Below are 19751 nucleotides of genomic sequence, written 5' to 3' on the forward strand. Positions count from 1 at the left end.
GTCTTGTGGTTATCAGAACCTTTAATTTGTGTTCTTACAGTTTGGTTTCTTTTAAGGGATTTCATTGTTTTGGATTTATTACCCTAATTTATAATTAAGAAGGCTGTCTCATGCGTGAAAGTACATGTAGCATGATTTTTGTTCGAAATGAAGAAATTTTCTTAGTTCTATACACAGTTTCATTCGGATTTAATTAAATCACATGCTTAAATAACCTATCTTGGTTAGTTATTTTTCTTTAGCATCATGTCCCTTTCTTCTAAATACATTATTTCATTTTTCAGCTTATCTATTGAATATCTTATGTGCTAAATTTAATTATTTTTTAAAAATGTACTGATGGAAAAACTGCATCATGATTGTTTTTAAGAGGTCATTATAAACTCACAAAAACATAATTTTAATACAGAAGTGTTTCTTTTGATCATATATACATATATATATTTTTTAACATATCTTTATTGATTTCAGAGAGAGGAAGGGAGAGGGGGCGAGACAGACAGAAACATCAATGATGAGAGAGTCATTGATCGGCTGCCTCCTGCACGCCCCTGACTGGGGATCGGGCCCACAACCCGGCCATGTGCCCTGACCGGGAATCGAACTGTGATCTCCTGGATCCTAGGTGGATGCTCAACCTCTGAGCCACGCCTGGTCAGGCGATCATCAATATTTTTTTAAAATCTATACATAGTGTTGCTATGCTTATTCAGTTTTGGGGGGATCATCTTTTTCAAACCTTTCACATGTGTTGTCTAGAGGGTCATTAGAAACTAATTCCAAGGAACTTTGTTCTGTCCTGAGTAACAACATGTATTTATTTTTATATTTTAAAACCAGGAGCCAGATTTTCCTGAAGATCATGAAGAAAAGAAAAAAGATTCAAAAAAATCCAAAGCAAACTTGCTTGAAAGGAGATCAACAAGAACACGGAAATGTATAAGTTACAGGTATGAAATATGTGGAAATAGTTACACTGAAAGAGTGTAAAATGTTTTTAAAATTATACAGCATGATCCAGAAGTATATGCTTTTCCCATAACAGTGAGTATTAGCAGTTGTGTATTTATTTCTTAATTCCTGTCTTTAGAATCAAATTTGAGAGCAACAAGCATGATCTTTTCCAAATACAAATTTGCTCATGGCGTTCTTTTCTGCTTCACATACTTTGTCAGATTTCTGTAGCTCTCAGGATGGGGATCGATGCCTGTAACAAGGCATATGAGGCGCTGCACAGTTTGTTCTGTGCTTAGCTTTCCAGCTCCACCTCATCCATGTTTCCCCTACTCTGTCAGCATTAGCAACATTGTCTTCTTTCAGTCCCTTTGTACATACTGTTTAACTCTGCGTAGAATTTTCCTCCCCTTTTTACTTTGTTAAAGTTCTCTTGATCAACTCCCTCTATTACATGATCTCATAGTAACCAGTTCTCCTTGAAAGCACTTATTATAGTTGTAATGATTGTGATTTTAATTATTTGATTAACATTTCTCTCCCCCACTGGACTATTAGCATGAAGGTAAGGACCATGTCTGTTTTATGCATCCCTCTGTTCTTTACATGAGCATAGTACTGGCAAATAGTAAATGTTCCATAAATGCCTATTGAAGGAATCAATAACTATAATCTGGTTTCCAGTCTGCTACCAGGAAGGAAGAGGGGGAGAAAAAAGAGAGAGATTTTTTTGATTGATTTTTTTCATTCATGCTTTTAGTAGCTAAACCTACACTAAACCTTATCTTCTGATTGTATACTAGTCTAGTATTCTTTCCATTTAACCTCCCTGTCTCAAATGATAAATAAATAATATTTTAATTACTTTAGACATTTTTTTGATCTGTGTTCTACTTAGACAACACCAAAACGGTCTTTTAACTTGAATAACTGGAGATGAATAACAAAGTTGATTTTATTAAACTTGGAGCTTGCTTGTGTGTAAACTTGTATCAGTGATCGTGGAAAAGTTCCCTGTGTATCATTTGCTGCTGTTGTTGTTGTTAAAAATTTATGAAATGCAGTAGGACCAGTAAAAGGAAAATCCTTAATATACATTGCAGCAGGGTCTATCTTATTCTTAAAAAAAAAACACAAAAAAAAAACCCACAAAACTTTGAAAAATTAAAAGTTATATAAGATTATTATAACTAATGAAGTTAAAGCCTACTGATGAAACATGCAGGTGTAAAGACAGTTCTGCTCTAATAACATACACATTCCTAAAACTCACCATGCTGTGCAAAATCACACAGTAAAAACCATAGGGATTATGGGAAGTATGGCTACACACTCAAAAACTTTATTAGTGACACATTAAAAAAGAAAAAGATAGGAATCTAATAAAAATGGTAGTATCATTTGACACAAGTTAAATGGTTAAGAAATAATATAAACACTAAAATGCATGTCACATTTGATGTTGAAAAAAGCCCCAAAGTTTGTCTCTGGAAAAGAGGAGGGTTGTCGTTTGTAAATTATTGTGTAGCGGTAGACGACGGTTATTTGAAATCAGCCAGAAAGTTCTGACACCAGATGCAGATGGCTATAGCTTGTAACACACATGATGAGCTGAGGTAACTGGTAGATGTTTGAGGAGTATGTTTGGTGTATTTCTATGCATTAACCTAGTGTTTCTCACAAATGAAATTACTTATAAGCAAGAATGAAATACACGTTATGCTTGAATTATTTTGTAATGTATCAGTCACATTGGAACAAGTTTACATTTCAGCAATATATCAGAACAAGCATTGTATCAGAACTGTATTGTCTGTCGATCCTGATGTAATTGTAGTTAAGATAAACAGATTTATTAGTATTTCATCTTGGTTGAATATATATCCAGAAGTGGGATTCCAGGATCAGATGGTGGTTCTTTATTTTGAGGAGTCTCCATGCTGTTTTCCGTGGCAGCTGCACCATTTCGCATCCCGCCAGCAGCGTCCAGCGCTTCCAGGTTCTCTGTGTCCTCGTCAGCACTTGCTGACTTTTGTGTTTTTGATAGCGGCCGTCTCACCAGATGTGAGGTGGTATCTCGTCGCTTTTATTTGCATTTCCCTGATGGTTATGTTGAACATCACTTCATGTGCATATTAGGCATTTGAATGTCTTGTCACTTTTTATTTATTTTTGCCGATTGACTTTCTAAAGAAACTTGAGATGAATTAATAGTCTTTCATATGCTTTATTTAAGTTTCACTCTTCATATTTAAACTCTAAATACATCTAGAATTTACTTTTTACATGGGGTACAGTGGAACTGCTCTGAGTGTAAAATGTAAAGCACTTTAGTAAAATATCAGCACAGTAAAAGGACCCCCAAAAAAGAATATCATTTAATAATTATTTATTGGATTCTTATTGTTTATAACTGAGAAGATGACGCCAAAGTTGACTAGGGAGAGCATTGAATTAGATACCATGCCACTTACTAGCCAGGTATCTTTGAGTGGTCCATTCCCCTGGGTCTTGGTTGCCATGCCTGTGACGGTAGATTAACTCAGATGATCCCTTCATGTCTAAAATTATGTGGCAGTAATGTAGGAACCTTTGAGAAATTACATTTTTTAGCATAAAATGTATTGTGTGATTCTTTTATTTGTACCTACCTAGTTCCCAAAAGGATTTAAGGAAGGCATATAACCTTAGTGTAAGGCTCAACTTTTTAAGCATAACGCCAAATACAAAATCAGTATGGAAAGGATATTTGATTACATAAAAGTTAAGAAAGGTTCAAAAGCATTTACAAAAGAAAATGTTTGCAAAGAAATTTTGTAAAGGAATTAGAATTCAGAGGGAATGGGTTATGAATTTTAAAAATACATTGAATATAGTGTTTTTTCATGGTGGAAATACAGTACTTTTTTTAAAGATGGTGTCCGTTAAGGTTGTTGCATATCTTCAGACATTTTGTTACGGAATCAGTTATTAAGGAAAATAAAAGATTTATTTATGGCTAGAACTAGACAGGGTGACTGTTTTTGTTTGTTTATTTGGGGGGGGGGCTGATTGGAGATGTGATTGGCACACATTCTTTTTTTTTTCTTTTTTTAAATGTCTTTATTGATTTCAGAGAGAGGAAGGGAGAGGGAGAGAGAGAGAGAGAAACATCAATGATGAGAAAGTCATTGATCCGCTGCCTCCTGCACACCCCTGACTGGGGATCGAGCCCGCAACCCGGGCATGTGCCCCGACCAGGAATCAAACCCCGATCGCCCGGATCCCAGGTCCATGCTTAACCGCTGAACCACGCCCAGCCGGGCGGCACACATTCTTAATGGTAGCAGGGTCAGTTAGTTTTTCTTTCTCAGAAATTAAAAAAAACACCTTTTGAATAGAAATAATTGCAACATGTGACAAAGAGATTAAAATCTGTAATACATAAATAGCTCTTACGGCCCTGGCCTGGTGGCTCAGTTAGTTGGAGCTTCATCCTGTACAACAAAAGGTTGTGGGTTTGATTCCTGGTCTGGCTACATGTGGCAACTGATCAATATTTCTCTCTCTCTCCCTTCCTCTTTCAAAAAAAAAAATTCTCTCTCTCTCTCTCTCTCTCTCCTTGGGTGAGGATTTTTTAAAAAAAAGCTCTTAAAAATCAGTAAGAAAAGACACACTGGGTAATAAAATGGGCCAAGGACACAAACCTGTACTTGAAAAAGAATGACCAGTAAACATGAAAGTAATATTTGGCCTTACTCAGTAATCAAATTAGAATTAAAAGAACAAGAAAATAATTTTGCTTTTCCAAATTAGGAAAAAAATTTTAATGATAAAATTTACTTCATGGTTGTATTATAAATTGTTACAGCCTTTGAGGGAATGATTGTGTGCCCTTTAAGTTAACCGTTGTATTTGCAGTAAGAATTACCAAAGCAAACTTGTCCCCCAAAATCTCATAGTGGAACCAGAGCCATCTCCACAAAGAAAAGGACAGCATTGTAAGACACTGATGAAGTTCAGAGTGGATGAAATTTAATGAAGCAAATGAGGAGTAGGGCTCAGCGCCTAGCAGGGCCTGCAGCGGGGTCCGTATCAGGTCTGCACCGCACTGTGCGCACAGTGGCCTGTGTCCTTGCAAACTGAATTTAAAGTGGGTGTGTGGGGTGTTGTGTCCAGTCCCTTATCCAGGGCTCTGCATCTGGGATATAAATAAAGGCTGCTTTTTTTGTATTAAAAGTGATTTAGATCCTCCAGGCAAGAGTGGGATGTTTTATTCTTACTGATATAATTTCATGTATCTGAAGGTTCTGAAGGCCTCTGATTTTAGAAAACAAAGTTTCTCAGTAAGAAAGCAGTGGTCACACAAGAAAATAGGTTGTTATGCCATAGTACAGCTGCAGCATGTCCTTGGGAGAAATGTTTTCTGTTAACTTTGCATCTGGGTCTGTTATTCTAGCCTGATGAATGGATGCACAGATTTTTATTTTCTCAGAATTTATCTTGAGGAAAAGCGAAGCTACAGCTATAAGAGTGTTTTTTATAGCATTGTTTATAATTGTGAAAAAATTGGAAGTGAACTATTTGAAATAATTATACACTGTAAGATAAGACACTACACAGCCCATAAAAATTATGTTGTAGAAGAAGAGTTCTTAACCTGAAACTTAAGCTATATGTAAAATTTTGTTTCTATTGGCATATATATTTTCCTAGAGAAAAAACCCATAGCTGTATTGAGTTTCTAAACTCACAAAGCAAAATATTTGGCTGTTAATCTTAACTCTGTTGTTCATCCACTGTGCGACTTTAATCCAATGCTGTCTAGTAGAATTCAGTGTAATTTTGGAAATGTTCTGTTTCTTTGCTATCCAGTCTGGTAGCCAATAGCCATATGTGACTGTCCAGCACTTGAAATAGAAGAGTAAGGAACAGAGTTTTTCATTTTAATCAATTAAATATAAGGAGCCACATGTCTAGTAATTGCTATATTAAGCATAGTTTTAGGCAGTTCACTTTATCTTTGTGATTGGCTCAGTACTAAAGTGAAAGGAGTTTTGTATATGGTGAAATCTTCGGAATCATCTAGTCTTAATCCTTTACTTTTTTTTTTACTTTTTTTTCTTTACTTTTTTTTTAATCTTTGAGCATTTATTCCATTATTGCTGGCAGGTAATGGGAGAGCGGTCAGTCACTCTGGAAATTCTGCTCTGCTTCCTTTTGCCAGTTGACTGCCTAATCCCTTAAGTTGGAAACAGCCTTGTGAGATAAAGTACATTTACCTAGTTTTAAAATTCTGACTGTCTGTATATGAATTTAGTAATAATAATAATATAACTTTCAGTAACAATAATAATATAGTTCTTACACTTAGTGTTATTTCTGGATACTAATTTTGTTAACGTACTTTGCCAAGTGATTTGTATAATTAGGGATTGGCAAACTATGCCTGTGGCCACATCCAGATAACTGCCAGTTTTCGTATAGCCCATGACCTGGGAGTGGCTTTTACATTTATAAATGGAGGAAAAAAGAACTAAAAGAAAATTATATGAAATTCAAATCACAATGTCCATAAATACAGTTATTTTGGAACACAGCCACATACTTTCACTTGTACTGCAGGGCAGACTTGAATAGTTACAACAGAGGCCATAAGGTCTACAAAGCCTGGAGTATTTACTATTTGCCTTTTTACAAAAATATTTACTGATGCCTGCTCTAGATGATCTTTGAAAATAAAAAACAATTTATATATTAGATACTAATTTACAAAACCCAATTTTACAAAAGAAATGGAGGCTAATATGAGTGAGGGGATGTAGTTCAAGTGACACAGTCCCAAAGTGAAAGAGAGCAGTTCCATATTAAGGCCTTTTTTACTTTGGAGGGAACCCTCCTGACCCATGTGGGCTGTAACCCAGGACAGGCTGTAATGTGATTATTGTGTATATTTTAGATTTGATGAGTTTGATGAAGCAATTGATGAAGCTATAGAAGATGATATCAAAGAGGCTGATGGAGGAGGTATGTGTTTACCATTCTCTCTTTTCCATATAACTTTGGCTAGTAAAATAACTGAGTAGTGAGCATTGTTTTTATGATCGCTACTGATGTTAACAGTGTGGACTACAGTGTCAGTGTGTGGACTCAGATCTTACTCATTATTTTAAAAGAGTTTTGTTTCATAATCTGGTGTAAAATGTAAATGTCCTCCAGTAGATTTAAAATTTACGTCTGCTTCCAAATGGAAAACCCAGTGAAACTTTCCTGTTATCTTTTTATTTTTAGATCTCTACTGCTACAGAGTATCAAAAATTATGGATAATCAGACTCTAAATGATTTCTTTAAATTAACCTTTTAAAAATCGGTTTATTAATTTCATAGTCTTTAATACATGACATTAATATAGAATAATCTGAAGGTAATTTCATTTAAGAGATACGTAGCAGTTACCAGTGCTCCAGTGTGGAGCACTGTCATTTCCATTTAGTTTTACGAAAACTCTGGAAGGGATTCATAGTAAGTAGGTTGTTGGTAGGGAAGCTGAAAAAGTCACCAGCTTTTCCAGAGACGTGTGCCTTACTTATACCTTTGCTGCTGAATTCTCACTTTTTTAGTCCTGCAAACACTGTTTGTTTGTTTTAAAAACAATGAATTGGCCTCTTTCTGAAGCCATGTCCATCAAGAAGAGAATCTTGAGTCACTGCTAATAGGTATAAGGTTTCTTTTGGGGGTGGTGAAAATGTTTGGAATTAGTGAGTGGTGATGGTTGCACAACTTTGTGACTATACTAAAATCTCTGAATTATACACTTAAAACAGGTGAATATTATGGTATAGGAATTATATCAAAACGTAAGAAAAAGATGTTGTGCACAAGGTGAACTTCTATTTAGTAGGGCAAACGAATGCCAGCACTTTTCATGAGAGCTCCGTCAGCTGCAGTCCTGAGAAAACTGCATTATTTGTAGGAAGAAAATAAATCAAGTGAAGAGCTGCTAATAAGCACAAGTAAGGGCAGTCTCTAGCTATTAAAGGGAAACTTAATAAACAGACAGTTGTCCCTCATCTTCTCTCCCTCTCTTCCCCTCAACCCCCCTCCCGATTTCAGGAGTTGGCCGAGGAAAAGATATCTCTACCATCACGGGTCACCGTGGGAAAGACATCTCTACTATTTTGGATGAAGAAAGAAAAGAAAATAAACGACCCCAGAGGGCTGCTGCTGCTCGCCGGAAGAAACGCCGGCGATTGAATGATCTGGACAGTGACAGCAACCTGGATGAAGAAGAGAGTGAGGATGAGTTCAAGATCAGTGATGGGTGCGTGGCCTGCTGGTACACACCAGTCCCCAAGGGCAGGCTTGAGCCGTGCAAGCAGAGGATGGCCAGGCTGTGGTGGGCTTCTGCTTTTCGTGCACAGGAACGATCTCTTCATTTTCAGGATGTTTAAAACAGATTTAAGAATGCAGGTCTTGGTTCTTTTTAGGTTAAAACAAAGTAGGTTTATGGATGTTTATTTAGTATTCAAAATTGTATTTCAGTTTCATTAACTGCAGTTGAGCATTCTTTTGTTGTGTACTTCTGTGCCACCTTCTGCCGCCATGTCCATAAGAGGTTGCTAGTCAAATATGAGACATAGACAAGTATAAGTAATTAGATACTATTCTCTGGGGACCCTTAGAGGTTTGGCTGAGGTACGTACTCCAGTATGGAACGTCAGGAAAGTCTTCCCCGCAGAGCAGGTACAGAAACAATAATGCAGAGTTCTCCTCTCACATTGCTAGTGGAAGAACCAAGCATATAAACCACAGAAAAAGTCACTTTGCATGATTGCTACTAACATACAAGTGAGGCGTAGTTAGGGTACAGAGGAGAGTCAGATTCACGGAGGTCAGAGTGGAAATAAAGCCTGATGAAATCTGAAGAGTGAATAATTGGGCAGATGGATGAGTTTGGGATTAGAAGCAGGATGAGGAAAGAAGTTCTAAACAGAGAAGCCACATAAAATGCCATGGAATATTTAGGAACCTCCTGGCTGTCAGCATGACAGAAATATGGGAAAGAAGTAGAGTGCCCTGCTGGAGATGTGGCCACAGGAATTTGGACTCTGTCCTGAAGATGATGAAAACCCACTGAAGGGATTTAAACCCCTGACTAATAAGAGGTTTACACTTCAGAAAGATTCATCCTGGTATTCCTTTGAGGATGTATTGAAGGGAAATGATTTAGGAATTACAGAGGCTACTTGTACAATTGCTATAGTGGTTCAGGTGGGAGATTATTTGAGGTGTTATCTTTTTTTTTGAGGTGTTATCTTTAAGAAGTAGATTCAAGAGAAATTAGTAAATGATTCAATGTGAGAAATGAAAAGGGGAGCCCAGCCGGGCATGGCTCAGTGGTTGAGTGTCGACCTAGGATCCAGGTGATTGGGGTTCGATTCCTGGTTAGGGCACATGCCTGGGTTGTGGGCTCGATCAGTGACGCTCTCATCATTGATGTTTCTCTCCCTCTCTCTCCCCCCTTTCCTCTCTCTGAAATCAATAAAAAAAAAAAAAAGAAAGGAAAAAGGGAAAGTTAGAATAAAGACCATATTTCTGGGTTGAGTCACTGGGTGGGTGATAGACAGAAGAGAGGAGTAGGTTAGGAAATAATGAGTTTGCTTTTGGACATGTTGAATTTAAGGTACATGGGGGACATATCAAGAGACCAAAGCAATTTATGTTCAAGAGTCAGCATCAGTTCATCTTCATAACGCGTTCCAAGAAAAGGATAGGTAGCAGATCATTTCTTCGCTTTAGGAAGTTGATACAATTATTCAGATGTTATATTAAACATTATTTAATGATTCACTGGACTTGTTAGAACTTGAACTCAGAACTCTCAAAAGTGGGTTCACGGTTTTAAGTGTACCATCATAATTCATCTGGTTTCTCCTGGACAGATCTCAAGATGAGTTTGTTGTATCTGATGAAAACCCAGACGAAAGTGAAGAAGACCCACCATCTAATGATGACAGTGACACTGATTTCTGTAGCCGAAGACTGAGGCGACATCCCTCCCGGCCAATGAGGCAAAGCAGGCGTTTGCGGAGAAAAACCCCAAAGAAAAAGTATTCAGATGATGATGAAGAGGAGGAGTCTGAGGAGAACAGTAGAGACTCGGGTAAAATAATTTGTACCTACATCATACCAACTTAAATTCTTGTGATCTTTAGAGCTAAGAGTTTTTAAAATAAAATTTCTTTTCAATTGTAACATAAGCTTTCTGATAAAACTTTGAGTTTTATTATTATGACTCACTAGGAACTAAATTTTTCACATAAAGCACATTCTAAGAAAATACATACAGATGGATCTGTTAACTTCATACTAAATTCATTTTAGGATTGTGATGAATTCTTTTGGTGCCAAGTATTTCCATGCCTAGACTTTATCTTCATAGTGTTTTGGGGAATAATTTTCAGTAAGCTGAGAACATTTTTCTCAGATGTCTAGCTGTTGGAGAAAGAAGCATTTTCAATTATTTCTAACCGATTTAGATCACAATCGGTGATTCATTAGTTTTTATAAATTCGCAGTGGTTATAGCTTATGCTTATACCTATTAACAATAAATGTACACACAGCAGCTTAAAGAATAGATATTAGTGCTTTGTGGAATTTGACAGATAGGTGGCTGAGGAAGTGGCACAGACAAGAGTATTATATCCTTGATTCTGGCCAGGCTTGTGGAGTTTTTATTTTGTTTATCTTTTTTTCTAAACGGAGACATTATGCCCCTTTATTAGTGATTATTTCCTAAGAACAGGACATTTTCTTACATAACCACAGTAAAATTATCAAAGTCATGAATTTTATATTAGTATAATACTGTTATCTAATCAACAGTACACATTCAGATATCATTAGGCGTCCTAGTTTTGTCCTTTTTATCAATATTTTTCTTAGTCCAGGATCTAATCCATGAATACACATTGTTCTTATTCATGTCTCTCTAGTCTCCTTTAATCTGGAATTTTCCTCAGACTTTGTCTTTATTGTCCTTGACATTTTTGAAGACTACACTGTAGTTACATTATAAAATGTTCCTTAATTTGGGTTATGTTTCTTTGTGATCAAATTCAGATTCTACGTTTTTGCAGGAATAATACAGAGCTAATATATATACTCCAGGTCTCTTTATTATTTTTCTCTTTATAATTAATAAGTAAATTGTAGGAAGGTATTTTGAGACTCTGTAAATAGCCTGTCCTTTACCAGATTTTTTTACCCACTAGTTTTAACATTTGTTGATAATTTTCTAATTTTATCATTCCTTTTATATTTATAGTTATATTCATTACTTGGTATTCTTAAGTGTTTTCCCTTCTATTTATTTCTTTATATCAGAATGTACTTGTGGATTCTTATTTTAGTCAGTGGATATAACATGCATGTTACCATCACTATTTAGGCTCAGTTTGTCCCAGATTTGTCCAGTGAGAACATCTTCAAACTATTGGCTAGCCATTTTGAAATATCCGAATTCCATTAGAGAACAAGACTAGATGTCATAATTCAGTGGAAAATATTAGCATCCCAAAAAACTGTTGACATAGTGCCATAGTCTGACTGGTTTATTGATCAGAGGTGACAAGAACAGTGCTATTTCACCCGGCCGGCATGGCTCAGCAGTTGAGCATCGACCTGTGATCCAGGAGATCGTGGTTTGATTCCTAGTTAGGGTACATGCCCGGGTTGCAGCACGGGGTGTGCAGGAGGCAGCCATTCAATGACTCTCTCCTCGTTGATGTTTCTAACTCTCTCTCCCTCTCCCTTTCTCTCTCTGAAATCAATAAAGACATACTAAAAAAGAACAGTGCTATTTAGCAGTGTTTTGATAGTTTAAGTAGCCCTGTGTATTCAGCAGATTTTAATTCCATGTGGAAAAAGCCAAAAATATAACTCCAATTTTTTACTTCTTTGAATGAAACAGGCTCATCACTTTTCTGCAGTTAGAGACCTTATCCTCTGTGATCCTTTGTGAAGTTGTGACTGTAGCCATACAGCTACATACATAGGAATAGCAGGTTATTGTGAGGCAGAATAGTAACTATCTTCCAGGAAAAGCAGTTGTGGCAGCCTGGCAGCTGACTGGGTAACTCTTGGTTGAATGAGATAAGAATAATATAAAACATCTTTTCATCTTGAGGATTCTTTTTTTTTTTTTTACGTATCTTTATTGATTTCAGAGAGAGGAAAGGAGAGGGAAAGAGAGATAGAAACATCAATGATGAGATAGTCATTGATCGAGCCCGCAACCCGGGCATGTGCCCTGACCGGGAATCGAACCCCGATCGCCTGGATCCCAGGTCGACGCTCAACCGCTGAGCCATGCCCGGCCGGGCCATCTTGAGGATTGACTGCTAATAAGACATATTGGTGAAGTTTGGCATAAAAGCCCCAAAGATATACTCATATTATTAAAAAAATAATGGACTTAAAGTTATCATTCATTTAAAAATTGTTATGAATGAACTCTGCTTAGTAGCTTTGCATTTTTATAACCTAAGCTAACTATATTTCTATTTAATGGACTTAAATTTTGTACATCTTTTTCTTCCTTTTTTTAATAGAAAGTGATTTTAGCGATGACTTTAGTGATGATTATGTAGAAACTCGGCGAAGGCGGTCAAGGAGGAACCAGAAAAGACAAATTAACTACAAAGAAGATTCAGAGAGTGATGGTTCCCAGAAGAGTTTACGGCGTGGTAAAGAAATCAGACGAGTTCACAAACGCAGGCTTTCCAGCTCAGAGAGTGAGGGTAAGGAATAGATCTCCAATTACGGAAGTTTGGACAAGGCAGAAATAAAATGAACTCAGGATTGTGATTCTATACCATTTCTAAGAAATTCAATAAAACCAGAAATATCTTTGAGTCAAAACCCATTATTTTATGTCTGGTCACTATTTATTGTTTGTTTAAGTAAATGATACTTGATAAGATACAAAATTTTAAGGTCGCCATTGTAATAATTAAGTTCTTCATTGAAACTAGAAGTCTCAGAAAACTGTGATCTGAGCAAGATTTTTTCTGCTTCCATATTATTTATGGCCCTCATTTTGATATAACCTCCTTTGATTTGATGACCTGAATAGCTGAACAGTTCCAAACCAAGGTGCTTACTGTTTCCACCTTGACAGTAACCTTCCATTGGTAGCTGTTTTATTTCTTAATAGCTGTAGCTGTGCCCCACTCAAGAAGTTCAGGAAAAACTCTAAAATAAGAATTTGTGACATCCATTTAGTCTTTTTTAAATCCTCACTCAAGGACCTGCTTATTGATTTGAGAGGGAGGGGGAGGGAGGGAGGGAGGGAGGGAGGCAGGCAGAAAGGCCGAGACAGAGAGGGAGAAACATTGATTGACTGCCTCCTCTATGCGCTCCGGCCAGTAATCGAACCCACAACCTTTCTGGTTCACGGGATGATGCTCCATCCAACTGAGCCACCTAGTCAGGGCACCATTTACTCTTTGCAGTAATGCCAGAATTCTTTCCAAGTTTATTTTACATAATTCTAACTCTCACCTTCCCCTCTTTCTTATATATTTAATTATCTGGGTTTTTAAAAAAATATATCTTTACTGATTTCAGAGAGAGGAAGGGAGGGGGTGAGAGAGAGAGAGAAACATCAATGACGAGAGAGTCACTGATCAGCTGCCTCCTGCAAGCCCGTCACTGGGGATGGAGCCCGCAACCTGGGCATGTGCCCTGACCGGGAATCGAACCACGACCTCCTGGATCCTAGGTTGATGCTCAACCGCTGAGGCAAACCCAGCTGGGATTGTTTGCTTTCATAGATCCTTGTCAATTAAGTTTGAGTCCATGCCAGGAGAGAAGGGATGGGGAAATGTTTGGATAGGGAAGGCTAAAGAAGGAACGTGAACATCTGGTTGAGTATATGTTATCTTGTGCCATCAAAACAAACAAAAATTCATAAATTCAACTATTAAAAACAAATACTTAGTGACCTATTCACTATTCTAGATACTGGGAATAGAAAAGTGAACAGAATAGCCAAAAACGTGTAACACCCTCATGTAACTCTTAGTAGGGGAAAAAGATAATAAACAAGATAAATAAGTTGAATATACAATACTTTAGGTGGAGATAAATGCTGTAGAGAAAAATGAGGGAGGAAATTGGGTTGAGAAAGTAGTTGGAATTTCAGATCGGCTACTACAGGATTATCTCACGAAGAAGAAAACATTTGAGTAAAGACCTGAAAGAAACGGGTGTATCTCATGCAGTTGGGAGATGACGGTGAGTAAGACCAGGGGCAACAGCAAGTAAAGGGATGAAAAAGTCAATTATGGGTATATTTGGAAGGTAGACCCCAAGGATTTTCTGTGTGTCAGATGATGGAGAGAGTGGAAGAACAGAGTTGCCAGTAACTAAGACGGTGGCGTCCAGGACAGCATGAGTTTGAGACGGGGGTTTAGGAGCTCAGGTAACACATTAGGTTTGAGATGTCGGTTTGGAAACCCAAGCATAGACGGTGAGTAAGCAATCTGATACATGAGTCTGGAATTTAGGGGCTGCCTAAAACAAATGTTAGAGTTATCAGCGGATAGATACTATGCCAAGCTCTGAGGCTAGGTGAGATCACAGAGATGTGAGTATAGACAAGAGAAGGCATTTAAAGACCACCAAGGACATTTAAGAACATGGGATGAGAGGCAGCAGGGTGTTTCAGATGTCCAGAGTTGGGCGAGATTTCCCCAGGGCATCGGATCCTGCTCTTTCCTGAAATCATAGGCACACCGTGAACCATACTGGGCATTGTTACGGGGTTGAGGGGAGAAAAAGCAGGCCAGTTATTGAGGGGAAATACCGGTGTGCAAGCAAGTCTGACGGCCACTCGGTGGATACGGGGAGCTAAAGGAGAGCTGCCTGAACTTGCTTATGGCTAAACGTGCTGTTTGTTCTAGAGAGCTACCTGTCCAAGAACTCCGACAGCGAGGAGCTCGCTAAGGAGTCACAGCGGTCGGCTCGGAAGCGGGGTCGAAGCACAGATGAGTGTTCGGAGGCGGAGGCGGAGGCAGAGGCAGGCAAACCGTCCCGGAAACGGCTGCACCGCATCGAGACCGACGAGGAGAGCGGCGGCGACAGCGCCCGCGGGGACGCGGACCCGCCCGCCCGCGGCCAGCCCCGCGCCGCGCCCGCCGAGCCCGAGGGCGCCAGGAGGCCCTACCGGATGGACAGCGACGAGGAGGAGGACTTCGAGACTGTGGCCAAGGTGGGCAGCCCGCTGGACTACAGCTTGGTGGACTTGCCTTCCGCCAACGGGCAGAGCCCCGGCAAAGCCATCGAGAACTTGATGGGCAAGCCGGCCGAGAAGCCCCCGGCGCCCAAGGACAGCGGCGCGGCCGGCGCCAGCCTGGCGCCCAACGGGACGGGCGGGCCGGAGGCGGGCGCGCCCGAGGAGGAGGAGGACGAGCTCCTGAGGGTGACCGACCTGGTGGACTACGTCTGCAACAGCGAGCAGTTGTGAGGCCGCCGGGGGAGCTCCGGAGGGGGACCGGCCTGGGGGACTGCGTCTGCGACAGCGAGCGCTGCGAGGGCGCCGGGGGAGAGGAGGAGGAGCTCCTGAGGGCGCCGGGGCTGCGTCTGCGACCGCGGGCGGCTGTGCGGCCGCTCCCTCCGTTTCTCTGCTAATTTATTCCACGGTAGCTCTCTCCAGCGGGCCAGTTATTAAAGTGGTTTTATTTTTCCTAAACTCCACTACAGAATGACTTTTTAGAAGAAAAATTTCAACAAACCTTGAAGTCTTTCTGTGAAGTGACCAGTTTTGAACTTTGAAGATAAATAATTGCTGTAAATTCCTTTTAATTTTCTTTTTCCAAGTTCATGGTCCTTGGTAATTTCATTCATGGAAAAAAAATTCTTATTATAACAACAAAGATTTGTATATTTTTGACTTTATATTTCCTGAGCTCTCCTGACTTTGTGAAAAAGGGTGGATAAGAATGCATTCCGAATCTGCGAGGGCCCAAAACAGAATTAGGGGTGGGAGAAAGCACTTGTGCTTTAGCTTTTTCATATTAAATATATATTATATTTAAACATTCATGGCATAGATGATGATTAACAGACTGTTTAAAAGTTCAAGTCTGTATTGTTGCAGCTTGAGAATTGTAGATAACATCGTACGTAAATCATTTAGTAACAGCATTCATGAATCAACTTGTTTACCATTGGAGATAACCACACTTAATAAAGAAGAGACCGAGAAAGTACCATTGTAAAAAAACTCTTAAGTTTGTTATAGTGGAGTTTCTTGTTTTAAAAAAAGTCATCTGAAAAGCATTTGTACAGTAAAATGTAAAATGAAGCTTTGACAACCAGATTGTGCTAGCAACAAATTTAAAACAGCTTTATGCAGTGATGATGAGGTGGCCTCCAATATACTATCATGGAGAGTTATTAGCGAAATGCGTGTGCTCTTCTTTAAAGCCCAGGTGGATTGTAAACTTTGCAGACAGTGTAACTCTTGTGTTCTGGCCACTTATTTAAATATATGAAATATAATTTTGAAACAAATACATCTTATACATAACATGAAGAGATGCTAAGCTGACAGTGGTATTTTAGCACATTTGAAGAAGGGGAAAGGATTTTCAGGTGAATTTTAACTGGTCTATTCTTGCCCTTAGTATCTACTTCAAATTGAAGTCTACCAACAAAGCAGTTCCTTTGGGAGATTTTTAGTTTGAGTTTTAGCATGTATGTGTGTGTATATGTGTGTGTGTGTATGTATGTGTGTTGGAATTTCTTATCTGCCTGGATATATTAGCAGGGTTTGAATGTAGTTTTGGCCTTTGGCCATTAGACTTATATTAAAATTCATTAATAGTCACACGACCAACATAGAGTTGATTGAGAATCACCAATGTACTTAATAGGCATGACATCCATTTTAAACATCTCAACACTTCAAAAAAAAAAAAAGCGCTTTGTTTCAAGAAAAGGGGTTTCTAACTAAATATCTAACATGTAATTGACACTAAAATATGAGCTTTGTCTTAGTTTCTGTTACAGCTGTAAAATTTCAGGCAGAGCCATAAATAACATTGTACAAAGTGTAGCACTTCTGATTAAACCTTGCCTGTCAAATTCTGAAACCTTCAGCCATTACTTCTGTGAATACTTTTGCCCTGGGATTTGGGTTTTTCTGTTTCAGTGTTGTGTCTGTTGCCGGCAATGGACACACCATATCTGCTGCTGGCCCAAGGAACTTCATTAATTTTTCTTTCCAAATTAAGCATTATATGTGCTAGTCAGTGTATAGTAAAGCACTTCCTCTTTTTTATTATTAAAAAGCTGGCATTAGACTTGCATTATAAATACCTCTCTAGAAACTTTATACTTCTTTTCCTCCTTTAACAGGTGTTGCCCTTAAATCTTTTGACCTTGAAAGTTTATAGCTGTTGTTTTTCAGTTATTGGTTCTTTTGTTTCACTTAGTTCTGTAGTATCTGCCCATTAATATTTTTGCTTTGATTCTAGCAATGTATATGTATCTGTATAAAAAATAAAATAATGAAAGCAGCCTAAAAATAGGGTGCACAAATAGCATGTGGTTCCAAGTAAGTTGTGATTTTTATTTTGAGACAATGTTCCACTGGAAGGGAGGGAAGGGCTCACACTCACAGACAGTAGAGCAGAGGACTATGTAAGGAGCCACATTCATTTACAAGCCTCCTTTCTAGCTAGGTTTGTTTCATTTATTTGAAAGTGTGTTAACAATGTTAGCCCTTTTTTAACTAAAACAGGCAGGCAGTAGGAGGAGTCTTACTACTAGTGCAAGGTAAGTGGTTAGAATGTGCCGGGGCCTATCCTGCTCCGTCTCCCTCTACTGTTTTAGTCCTGCAGCTGGTAAAGCCACTACTGTGTGGAAACTCCCATGTACCCTGTTTCTACCTCTGGATACACCAGCTCCTGCTTCCACCTATTCTGTTCAGTTAAGCAAGTGATAAGAAGTATTAAATGGATAGATTATTTCTTTTACAGGATGCCTAATGTGAAATAAGGAGGTCTTCTTACTCTTCCGCTACAGAGCAAAAGGTAATTTTTATCATTGTGAAGACTGAGTACTCCATTTAGCAAATATCCCATTGATATGGGTTATGATACCACTTTTGCTGCCTGTTACCTACCAAACTTGAATTGTTGTGAAGTTGATAGTGAGTGTATTCCTTCTAACCTTACATTCTGATTAAACCAGTTAACTGTTTCATCTACACAGAGTGTAATCCAAGCAGCTGATACTCACAGATTCTCTTTATGCAGATAGATTTGTTATGGGTGATTAAATGCTGAACAGGTCAAAAGCAGCTCTACCACTTGGCGTTTAGATTCAGTCCCTGAAAGAGTGTGTTCACTGAAATATTAACTCTGAACATACTTTGAAGACTTTTTTAAAAATTAGGAAAAAGTGAACTTTTTATATCCAAAGACATAATTCAGTTTTAGGAACTGGACAGTGCATAGGAAAGCAGCTGTTCATCTAGAGTTTAGAATATATTGAGTTTTTGTTGTTGCAGTACTAGCCATGCATTTAGGTTCACAATAGCTGCTATAATATAATAGAGCCCCTTTATACTTTAATTCCCCTTTTTTGAGATACAGTTTGGATTCCGGATATAAAACTCCACAGTGTATAGCAAATGTAGAGAAGATGTAGTTTAGTACTCAGGCTATTTAGTTGCAATTTCTGTAAAGGTTTGAAAACAAGCCAAATTGTCACAAAGCAGAGGCTTTGAATTAAATTATGTGAAAAAACTTTGACTGAAAATACACATTTTGGTTTTGTAAACTCGTGCTGATGAAATAGTGTTCAGTGTAAAACATTTTCCAATGTTGGTTCCTTATTAGAGAATGATGGCAGAGATATTTTCAAGACTCTACCTGATGTATTGAGGTTGGGTTTCCTTGACACATCTTTTCCCATTTGGTTAAGGTTGCAAATTCAGAGAATAAAGAGGAGTGTCATTTAGAATAAATTCATGTCTACTGATAATCTTTTTATAAGTGTAACCTGCCAAAGAACCAAGGACTTCAAATGCTGAGGAAGTTGTTAAAAAAAGGTTTTTAAACAAACTAATTTTAAAAGGGTATTATAAACTCCGGTTTTCATTTTTCAGTTGATAGGATCCATCCCATAATATGAGTTTGAGCAAAGTACATATATTAAAGAAAAATGTAGAAGTTTACTTGTTATTTAGAGATAAAATGGGGAAAAGTTAGCTATTTTTAAGCAGGATTGATGGAATTTCCTTTGTCACAAGGAATGCCTTTTTAGCCCACGTTTGTGGGGCTGAGATGTTTGCCATTTGCTAGTTTGTACTACCATGCAACTGAAAGGAACCTAACGGACCTCCAAGTTTAATACACAGAAAAGTTGTGAACTCTGTCTTTTACCAACACAAGGAACAGGTCCATGATTCATGGCATTCGTCACAGCTATAGATTTTTTTTTAATGGAATAAACATTACATATATATATATAAATATGCATACATACTTTAGATGTTAGGATTAAAGTGAACCCTTTGAAATCACTGACATAAAAATCAGATAAGTAATTGTAACTCATATGAAATTATGAACATTATTTAATAATGGAAAGTCTAGAGAAAAATAGTGAAGGTCCTTTTCTTGGTTTGACATTCTAAAAGTATGTTCCTGGTTCTCCCCAGAATCGAGAATGCCCAAACTGCAAATCTGCTGCAATCTACCTGGTTCTCTGTATACTATCTGTTACTAAACTTGCGTAGA

General features: G+C 38.2%; 1 protein-coding gene across 4 annotated transcripts in view; it reads left to right on the forward strand.

Annotated features, from left to right (window-relative positions):
- The window catches only part of RSF1 (remodeling and spacing factor 1), a 101239-nt gene extending 85758 nt beyond the window's left edge, over positions 1 to 15481 (forward strand). For all 4 annotated transcript variants that reach the window (XM_016196393.2, XM_087821639.1, XM_087821641.1 and 1 more), the window contains 6 exons: positions 841 to 950; positions 6893 to 6960; positions 8048 to 8255; positions 9877 to 10097; positions 12549 to 12737; positions 14904 to 15481. In XM_016196393.2, the coding sequence (XP_016051879.2) occupies positions 841 to 950; positions 6893 to 6960; positions 8048 to 8255; positions 9877 to 10097; positions 12549 to 12737; positions 14904 to 15466 (1359 nt within the window). In that variant the 3' untranslated portion in view covers positions 15467 to 15481. The remainder of the gene's footprint in view (positions 1 to 840; positions 951 to 6892; positions 6961 to 8047; positions 8256 to 9876; positions 10098 to 12548; positions 12738 to 14903) is intronic.
- Positions 15482 to 19751: the final 4270 nt, after the last annotated feature.

The sequence above is a fragment of the Miniopterus natalensis genome, chromosome 11, assembly GCF_054644295.1.
Source record: "Miniopterus natalensis isolate mMinNat1 chromosome 11, mMinNat1.hap1, whole genome shotgun sequence".
NCBI classification, from domain to species: Eukaryota; Metazoa; Chordata; class Mammalia; order Chiroptera; family Miniopteridae; genus Miniopterus; species Miniopterus natalensis.